General features: G+C 59.8%; 2 protein-coding genes across 2 annotated transcripts; both read right to left on the bottom strand.

Annotated features, from left to right (window-relative positions):
• SLS55_001317 (uncharacterized protein) lies at window positions 1-525 on the bottom strand (the record flags this gene model as incomplete). The annotated part of the gene is made up of 2 exons (XM_066772813.1): window positions 1-352; window positions 518-525. The coding sequence occupies 2 exons, from the start codon at window positions 523-525 to the stop codon at window positions 1-3; spliced, it is 360 nt and encodes a 119-aa protein (XP_066638092.1).
• A 2,376-nt stretch (window positions 526-2,901) lies between these two features.
• Window positions 2,902-8,602, bottom strand: FAS1_2 (beta subunit of fatty acid synthetase; the record flags this gene model as incomplete). Its single annotated transcript, XM_066772812.1, has 3 exons — window positions 2,902-3,012; window positions 3,072-8,023; window positions 8,083-8,602. 3 exons carry the CDS (start codon window positions 8,600-8,602, stop codon window positions 2,902-2,904), a joined length of 5,583 nt encoding a protein of 1,860 aa, XP_066638091.1.
• Between the last annotated feature and the right edge of the window lie 1,151 nt (window positions 8,603-9,753).

Below are 9,753 nucleotides of genomic sequence, written 5' to 3'. Positions count from 1 at the left end.
TCAGCCCGGCATGTCCGCGGAGAAAGGTCCAGTGGAAGGGGGAAGGGGGAAGGGGGGGCGGGCGGGGCAGGGCAGGCACTTACAAAGCACGTCGACGGACGTCATGGCGGGCGGCAGGGAGACGATGCGGCAGATGCTCGCGGCGAAGACGACGCAGCCGAAGGAGAAGAGGAGGATCAGGCCCAGCCGGTGCGCGAGCGGCATCTGCAGCTTGAACAGGAACTTGATCGGCCACAGGTAGACGAGCAGGTCGCCGAGGCTGTTGAGCGCCGCCGTCGCCACGAGCAGCGTCAGCACGTCGACGCAGTCGCGCTGGATGCTGAACGGCTGGTTCCAGAAGAGGTTGATCGGCCTGAACAACATCAGCGTTTTCCGTCTCCCTTGCACATACACACACACACACACACATCGCTTTGCGCCCCCCGCCCCTCCCCCGGACAGTCGAAGTCGTCTCGCGGAGAGAGAGGGAGAGAGAGAGAGGAAAAGAAAAGAGAGAAGACCCCCGTCCAAGACTTACGTGCACATGAACAGCACCGCAAAAAAGCTCGCAACCCCCCACATAGCGCTATACGCGATCGCGGCCCAGCAAAACACCAAATTCCCCGTCCCGGGAAACAGCCTCAAATACCCCAAACACACGCTCATCTTCGTCAACGCGGACACGGGATGGAACAACAAAATACTCGTAAACGTGTACTTGAACCCGGCCGGGATGCTGTCCGGGTGCACGTCCCACAGGTGGAAGCCGATGCCGTGGGCGGTGCCGGCGCACGTCACCAGCGTGTGGCCGACGGCCGTGGCCGCCGCGAGCCCCATGGTCGCGTCGTCCAGCCCGAACAGCCCGTTGATGAAGAGCCGCGAGTAGAAGCGCATGCTGACGAAGATGACCATCAGGATCGTCAGGGAGATCTCCACCCCGAGCATTGTCGTGACGTGCGTTTCGGGGTTGAGGTGGTTGGCGGGCGGTAGTTGGCTGGCTAGCTCCGGCCCGAGGTAGGAGGCGAGGGTGCTCATTGTGGTGGTGGTGGTGGTGCTTTGGGCACCGCGAATGCGCTCGGTGGGCGCGGAGTCGGTGTTGGCGACGTGGTGGAGGAGTCGTGTATGCGGATTGGACGTGCGGCGAGGGTTGATATGTGTGGTGGCAGTGAGGATCCGGGTTGGATGCGTTGGATATGTAGAGGATGGCGATGGTGGGAGCGAGGGAGCGTGGATTGGGCGTATTAGGCCGAGTACATTGGAGAAGATGTCGCAACTGGCCAGCAGCAGTCGAGGATGGAGAACCAACGTCTGGTACGTCTCGCCGACAGAGGGCGAATCGAAAAGAGAGGAAGATCCGTCCCCCGCGAAAAGAAGTGGAGGCATCATTACATATACAATGGCCGCGGTACCCTCGCAGCAGCAGCAGCCTGCCTCGACGACCAAGCGCTCCCGAAGCCACAGCCGCAAGTGCCCCTTGTCAGAAAATATGTACTAGCTGGCGGTGTTGCATCAGCTTCTCGACGACGGCGCAAGCTTCGCAATCAGCTAACGAAGCTAACTCTCCCACGAGCTCCGGTAAAAGGACCGGAGCAGAGCAAAACCACGCGATGGTAGGCAAGCGGGCGAATAGGCAGCCTTGCACGGGCGATCAGGATCGGCCGCGAAGCCCACAGGGGTAGGCAATACGTCGTGAGCTAATGGCATTTAGCGTCCGGCTGGCGTCCGGCTTCCTCGGCAGCTGCGCACGTTGCGGTCCCGGAAGATCATCATTGGACGATTGGCTCCGATGGTGCCGTCATCTCGTGGCTGGTTCCGTGGGATGAGGGCGGCTGTGGCAGCAGGTAATAATAATACTGCGTGATGTGGGATTTGGAGGCTGAAGAGGCGTAGGGCCACCCGCCCGCCGAACATCGGCACCAAGTTGCCCCCCAACGGGGCGGAAAGGATATACAATGGGGTGCACCCCGTCGTCGGCTGCACTCTCGGATGCTACTTGTTGGACATCAGCTGGACACCGTCTTTCACGGAATTCCATGTGCAGATCGGCCAACACCCTCGTGCATCATCCTAGCGCAATGGCGCGTGTCTAGCTTGACGTTGATGGCACCGTCAGCTTGCGTCTGCACGATCGAACAAGATTGGATTTTCCGGCTATCTCTCCGACTCCGATCTTGAGGGGCAACAGGGCAACCCGTGCTTTGGCCACACCCGAGCGGAGGGACTGGTCAGATGGCTAAGGCCCGTGGCCATCAGTGCGGTGTTGAGCCTTTCCGAATCGGGCAAAGTCATCATCCCAGCCAAGTTCAGTTGCTTCATGCCCCGCGACGGAACTAATAATTCAATCGATATACTTTTAGCTCTCCACTAGCTCCTCGGACATACAGACGGTTTGACTGATCAGCGGCCAGTGACCCTTCACGACAAGTTGAGAGCTGTATGGCGAAAGGCGTTAGTTAGAGACGTCCCCACAGCGGGGTCTTCCAAAGGCAGACATGGTCGAAACTGAAGCGTCAATGCTCCAGACCCTCAAACGCTCGTGAATCCTTCGGTCTATGATTATTCTTGCCCAAGCAGTCGCGGATGCAAAACTTCAGACACGCCACGAGCCCGGTGAAGCAAACATCGGTCTAAGTTGTATCATATCATTCCTACATGGCGCGACATGCCATCCTGCCCTCTGGATGACATGCCGCACCCGGTAGCTGCGACTATATGATCCGATCCGCATTATAACGTCATCGTAAACCACATGAGTAAAACAAAACGCCTTCCCAAAGTACAGCCGGTGAATCTCTAAATCAAAACAAAAAGCCAAGGTCTTGATCTATGCTTTACGCAGACCTGAAAAAGGAAACCCGCTCCGTATCCTATGACCGTCCCTGGTCTTTTTTGCCCTTCTTTTGTCTTTTGTACTCATTTCCTTTACAGAGCGGACACCGCGATGGCGATGGCCTGGTCATCGCTGTGGCTGATGCTGACGTTGACGGACTTGACACCCGCCTCCTTGGCCGCAGCCTCGGCATCACCGTGAAGCTGTCAAGTCGGTTAGCATTTGAAATGTGTGGTGTCGGATAAAGTCAACTTACAGTGACAACGGGAGCGCCGTTCTCGTCGTTCAGAACCTCAATCTCCTTCAGCGCAGCACCGGCACCCTTGCCAGCAACGCCAAGCGACTTGAAGACCGCCTCCTTGGCAGACCAGCGACCGGCAAAGCTAGCCGCCGGGTTCGGGGCCGCCTTGCAGTAAGCCTGCTCCTGCTCCGTGAAGTTGCGCTCGAGGAAGGTTTCGTTGTCGATGGGGATGGATGAGATGTTCTCCACGTCGACACCGACCTTGGAGTTCTCACCAGCAGTAGCCTTGGCGAGGTGCTCGACCGTCTGGCGTGTCTGCTCAGTCTTGGCCTTGGTGACCGGAATCTGAGCCGGGATCTTGGCAGGGTACGCCCAGTTCGACGTCTTCTTGTCAACGGTGACGCGAGCCGAGGGGTTGAGGAAGACTTCGCTCTGCTGGGCCTCGTCGTACGGTCCCTTGCTCTTGGCGCGGAACATGGTGTTGTTGAGCAGACCGTCGTGGAAGTAGCGGTAGGCCTTCTTCTGACGAGACTCGACACGGGTCTTGTAGTTGGCGTACTCGGCGTGGTCGAGGGTGGCGAAGAGATACTTGGGGTGGATGGCGATGGCCTGAGCGCCCTTCTGACCGAAACCGAACGAGGTGACGGACACGGCCTTGACACCATCCGTCTGGATGGAACGGCTGGGGTAGACCATGTAGTCGAACTTCTCGAGGACCTTGTCCACGTTGTCGGCGTTGCGGTTGCCGGGGACGAGACCGCTGTTGAGGACCTGCAGAGCACCGTTCATCATCCAGGCACCGGCAGCACCCTTGGGGTGACCGGTGAGGTATTTCTGGAAGACACCAAGGATGGCGTTGCCCTTCTTGCGGCCAAGGTGCTTCATCTGCTGGCAGAGCACATCGGACTCGTTCTTGTCGTTGGCAACGGTAGAAGTACCGTGGCAAGAGGCAACGTCCAGGTCGTCGATGGTAAGACCCCAGGTGGCAAGAGCACCGCGCATGGGAGCGATCCTGGGGTCCTGCTTCCAGAACTGGTTGCCCAAGCTGCACAGGGCAGCCTTCTCCTGGCGCTTGGCCTCGCGCTCGATGTGCTCGAGGCGGTCGGTCATGTACTCGGACTCGCTGAAGCTGGCATCCTGAGACTTCATGGCAGCCACTTCATCCTGGAGGTACAGAAGCTCGGACTCCTGCCACTGCTTGATCTGGCGGCGGCGGTGCTCCAGCTGGCGCCTCCTGTACTTGATGTCCAACAGAGGAGAGGGGAACTTGGAGACTTCCTCGCGAGCAGTCGTGAGGACACCCTGGCCGGGAGCGGGGACAGAGCGGCCGATCTTGTCGGTGGCAGTGGCAGTGAAGCCAAGGATACCGTAGATCGGAACACCCATGTCAAGAGCAAGACGAGCGTCCATGATGACCTGGATACCGCAACCCTGGGACTCCATGAATCCGTTACGGGTGGTGGTGGTAGGACGCGACATCTCCTTGGGAGTGCGGCCGTGAGCGAACTCATCTTCGGCATTGCTGGTGGCCTTCATGTTGGCGAACTCGTAGGAGCCCTCCTCTTGGAAGTCATCGAAACCACCGACAAGGCAGATTCTGGCCTTGCCCTCGAGAATGGTCTCGTAACCGATGTCGACGGACTCGACAGCGGTGGCGCAAGCACCAGAGGGAGATTTGATGGGACCAGTGGAGGAAAGGAGCAACATGTTGACCCAGGCGCTCATGGTGTTGATGAAGGACTCCTGCAGAATGTCCTTCTGGAGCGGCTTGTCGAGGAAACGGTCCTTGTACATGCCCCTCAGAGCACCGGAACCACCAATACCCGAACCGGTACAGTTACCGACCTCCGAGATGTGGACGTACTTATAGAACTCGTACGGGTCGGTAATACCGGCCGACAGGAGAGCCTCGGAAACGGAGACCAGGACGAACAAGGTGACGGTGTCGACCTGCTCGATGATGTCCTCCGGCACACCGTACCTGCGAGCGTCCCAACCAGTAGGAACCTGGCCGGCGACAAGACGGTCGAAACGCAGAGCCTTGGGGATCAGGAGAGAAGCACCCTTCTTCACCCGGACGCTGTACTCGCCGGAATCGGGAAGCTCGAAGATTTCGACCTTGTCGCCGTGCTCGCGCTTGAATTCCTCAGCAGTCTCCTTGGACGCCTCGAAAGGCTCGAGATCCTCATCGATCTGGACCTCCTGGAGGAGCTGCTTCTTGTTCGGGTCGTAGCCACCGAAGAGCTCAGGCTCGATGAGACGGATACCAGAGTGCTCAAGGACGAACTTCTCGTACTTCTTCTTGATGTCCTTGTCATCGACGGGGTCTCCGGTCTTGGCATCAACCCAGCCAGAGTAGCTCTTGCCCTTGATCATACCGTTGTGGTTCTTGATGAGACCCATGATCCAGGCCATCTCAACGCAACCCTCGAGAGAGAACTCGCCGTAGGCCTCCATCTCCCAACGGGTACGAGCGTTACCCCAGGGGCCAACTTCGGCAAAACCGGTGATGACAACGGCCTTCTCGAGGTCCACCATACCCTTGAGGTTCTCGTTGAGCGGCTTGACCTCAGTTTCCCAGTCGGGAACCTTAGGGAAGTCGTACTTGAGGTTGGCACGAGGCTGGACGGTGACCTTCTGGTACAGAGCCTCGCTCTTCTCGCCGTTGACGATCTTGTTCTCGGTAGATGTCTCCTTGGTAACGGCCTTGCGGATCTCGCTAGTCTCGGTGTGCTCCTTGCGGAGGTCCGTCATGAGGTCCTTGAGGTTGGGCAGGTACTGGAAGCCGCCGTTGAGATCAGCCCAGACAGGCTCGACCTGGCAAAGGTTGACGATCGACGGGGACATGAGGCCCAACAGGTTGAAGGCCATCTCCTGCTGAGAGAAAGTGCGCACACCGTACCTCTCAATGCCCTCAGCAACGATGTTGTTGCCGGCCATGAGACCAGTGCCACGAGTCCAGCCAATGACAGCACCGCAGATAGTGAGGTAGTTGCCCCAGCTCTCAGAGTGCCACCTGCTGAAGAGAGTCTCAAGCGCAATCTTGGACTCAGCGTACAGACCATCGTTGCCGAAGGTACCGTGGTTAGGAGAGAGAGGCAGAATGACCTGAGCGGGGCGGGTCTCGTAGGAGTTGGCATGCTTCTGCTGCTTGACACAGCCAAGAAGCCTGAGCAGGTTGGTCAACATGATGCGGTGAGCAAGCTCAGACTTGGAATCGATGCCATCAATCTCGCGGCCGTTTTCAGAAATGGCGGCAAAAGGCACGACGTAGTCGAGATCCCAACCGAGACCGTTCTTGGCGTCGTAGATGTAGTTGACAAGAGCCTCGACATCCTGCTTGCTGCCCTGGTTGAAGGGAACAACGATGAGCTGAGAGCCACGGGCGCCGAAGCGGGAGTAGATGGACTGGTAGTACTCGTTGACCTGGCGCGAGAAACGGCTAGTCGTGACGACAACCTTGGCACCACCAGAGATCAGGCCCTGGAGGACCTCAGCACCGATGGAACCAGCACCAGCACCAGTCATCAGGACGTTCTTGCCCTGGAATGTGACACCATCGCGGGCGGCACGCTCCAAACCGTCAAGGTAGACACCGGTGAGCTTCTTGCTGTACTCCCAGCCGTGCTCGTCCTTGCGCTTGAGGTGCAGGAAGGGGATGGTCTCGACCTTGCCCTGCTTGTTGGTGCCGTTGATGCGTCCGTTGCGGCCCTTACGACGGCCATTGGCGCTCTTGCCGTTCTCGGAGGGGATGATCTGGCCCTCGTTCATGGACAGAGAGCGGATGACATCGCCGTAGAGGGTCTTGATCTGCAGCTGAGAAGACTTGGACAGCTTGTGCTGCTGGCGGATGAGCTTGTAGATCCTCTGCAGGTCGTTCTGGACCTTGGTGCGGTTTCCGTACTCGGAGAGCTTGCCGCCTTCGGCCATCTCCTTGACGTAGTGCTCAAGTTTGCGCACGCTGGACCTGGGAACCTCGGCGTAGTTCATGTTGCCGCGAGCATCAATGTTGAGCGAGGGCGCAGTGGGCATGGCGACATCCTTGTAGACGGGGGCGGCGTTGAGGACGTCCTTGCAGTTCTCGATCAGCTGCTGGCCGAGCTCCTTGGCGAGCTCGTAGGTCTCGCCGCGCTCGGTAGGGCAGTGGTCGATGTGGTACTGCATGAACTCCAGCAGGGTCGGGTTCGAGCGGTTCATGATGTTGATGCACTGGCTGACAATCTCGCGATCGACTGCCTTGAGGCGGCCGAAGATGATGTCGTAGTACATGGTAAGAGCGTCCTGGCGGGCCCAGTTCCACGAGGAGTCGTAAACACGAGCCTTGAGGGAGGTAAACTGGGGCTCAATGCCAGCAGCGTAGAACTCGCCGTGCTCGGTGTTCCAGAGATCCAGCTGAGCCTGGAGGGCCTTGTTGGTCTCCTGCGATCCGACGAACGCCTTGTCGCCGGAGCGGAGGTCCATCTTGAGGTAGCGGGCGAACAGCTCGAGCTGCTGCTTGAAGAGCGCCCTCTGGTCCTTGGTAAGAGCGTCGATGGCAGCAGGGTCCATCATCATACCGCCAGCACCAGCGCCGGCATCGCCGCCCGCGACAGGTGCAGACAGGCTGATGCCTGCACTGGCAGCGTACTTGTGGGCAATGTCGTCGAGCCACGCCTTGGCGTCGGTCTCAGACCCAAGACGCGCCGCCGGCTCCAAAGTCAGGCCGAGCAGCAGAACACCGTCCTGGCGACCGGCCGCAAGACCCCACCTTGTCTCGAGGTATTTCCTTGCGGATGTGTTGTTGAAGCCACCGGGCATCTTGGAGGAGATCAGACGCGCAATGAGGGAGGACGACTGCTTGCCGAGCTGGCCGTTGAAAGTGGCCTGCATCGACGCACCGAGCTCGTCGAGAGGGCTGTCCTCGGGCTTCTCAGGAGTCGAGCCGAACTCCTTGCCCAGGTCTCCGAGGATTTCATTCTGAAGGGTGGACTTGCCTGCGCTGAACGTTAGCATGGCTGGTTTTCACGTTGCCGAGGGCTTCAAAAATTCTCACCTCCAACCAAGTCCTTGATGGCCTTGCTCAGCGGAATGTCGCCGAGCGGCTTCTTCAACTTCTGAGCAACCAATGCCCGCAGGATGTCTGTGGCCGTAACCGGGGCATCTGGCACGGCGGCCGCGGGGCCTGCACTGGGAGCGGGGGCGGCGGCAACAGGAGCGGCGGCCGCGGCAGCTGGGGCAGAAGCTGCTGCGGACGACGACTCTGCTGCGGGGGCCTCGGGCTCGTCTTCCACGGGGTCGACATCGTAGTAGATGTCCTTCGCGTCCTTGTTGTAGCAGAGGATTTGGCGCTGGACGGAGCGCGCCGCATCGTGTGCCTCGTACTTGGAGGCCAGCGTCCGCTTGGCCATCACGCCGAGCGTGTCGGCGGGGCCGACCTCAACGATGCGCTCGGTGGTCTTCTCGCCGAGAATGACATCTTGCGTCTCGATCCATCTTACGGGCGACGCAAACTGGTATGCAAGCAGCTCCACGAGGAGCGTGTGGGAGAGCTCCTGCTCGATTTCGGGACGCATGGTGATGGCGGTGAGCAGGGCGGAGGGCGCGGCGAGAAAATTTTGGGTGCGAATTAAAGGCGCGGGTATCTAAGGCGGACAGAGGGCGGAAGGAAGCTGCGCGTGACCCAATGGCGCGTGCGGACAAAAAGGCGGAGGAAAAGAAGAGGCGGAGGGATTGAGGTGGGTGTATGAGGGCGTTCACCACCAGGACAGCGGGAGAAGGTGCAAGAAGAAAGGGCGGCGGCACACGACTTTCAAAAGGCAGCAGCGCACGGGCGGTGGTTGTTGGTATCAGCGGGCTGGCGCGCACGGCAGGAACAGGTGTTGAGACAGGCAGCTCGATGTTGAAGCTTTGGCTGCCGGCGCGCCCAACGAAAATCGGCTAGTGTTGACCTGCGCGGCGACGATGGGCGGCATGAATCACGCACCTCCGCACTCCCAACCCTGCGCAACGGCGCCAACAGGGCCGGCCGTGGGAATCTGGACGGCGCAGCGAACCGCACGCGTGCAATTTTCGCCGCCGCGCGCTTTCTGGCACTCCGGTCGGCCCCGAGCTGCGGCGGCGCATGCAGGTGAGCCTCCATCCGCCCGGCAGGGCCCCGCGGTTGGCCGGGGGTGGCCTGCGCCAGCGTCAATCGTGCATAGCTGACGTCCCAACCGAATGCACCCCTGCACAGACGCGCTCAACTGAAAGCTGTGCTCCAGGCCCGCCAGGCGCATGCTCGCGACAGAAAAAAGAGAGTTGCTGTCCGCGGCCAACCTCCAAAGCTTCACTGCCACATCTCTCTCTCTTCTTTCCGCGCGCCTCTTGTCCGTCTTCCCTCCTCCGCTTTTAGAATTCCCCAGCCCCGGGGACGTGATACCCACCGCACAGGGAGCTGCCCACGCAGTACAGACGAATTCCCTTGCGCCGCCGCGACTGTTGGTCTCAGCTGCCTCTGCGCCTTTGGTGAGTGCCGTCCGCCCCAACTGCAGCTGTCCGCGCCGTCCGACGGTGTTGGTGCGCGCGGCCGTTTGCCAATTGCACCGCCCGCGTCCGCCGCAAGGATTGCCGCAGCTTTTGTGCGGGGGCCAGTACTGATTCTGATTCTGCCGGCAGCACCAATTTAATCCTCGGCCTTACACATAGACCCTGAACCTCCCCCCAGAGACAGACAGCATCTGCAACC

This window comes from Diplodia seriata (assembly GCF_021436955.1).
Source record: "Diplodia seriata strain FDS-637 chromosome Unknown scaffold_1, whole genome shotgun sequence".
Lineage (NCBI taxonomy): Eukaryota > Fungi > Ascomycota > Dothideomycetes > Botryosphaeriales > Botryosphaeriaceae > Diplodia > Diplodia seriata.
This window is presented reverse-complemented; position numbering and strand designations above follow the sequence as displayed.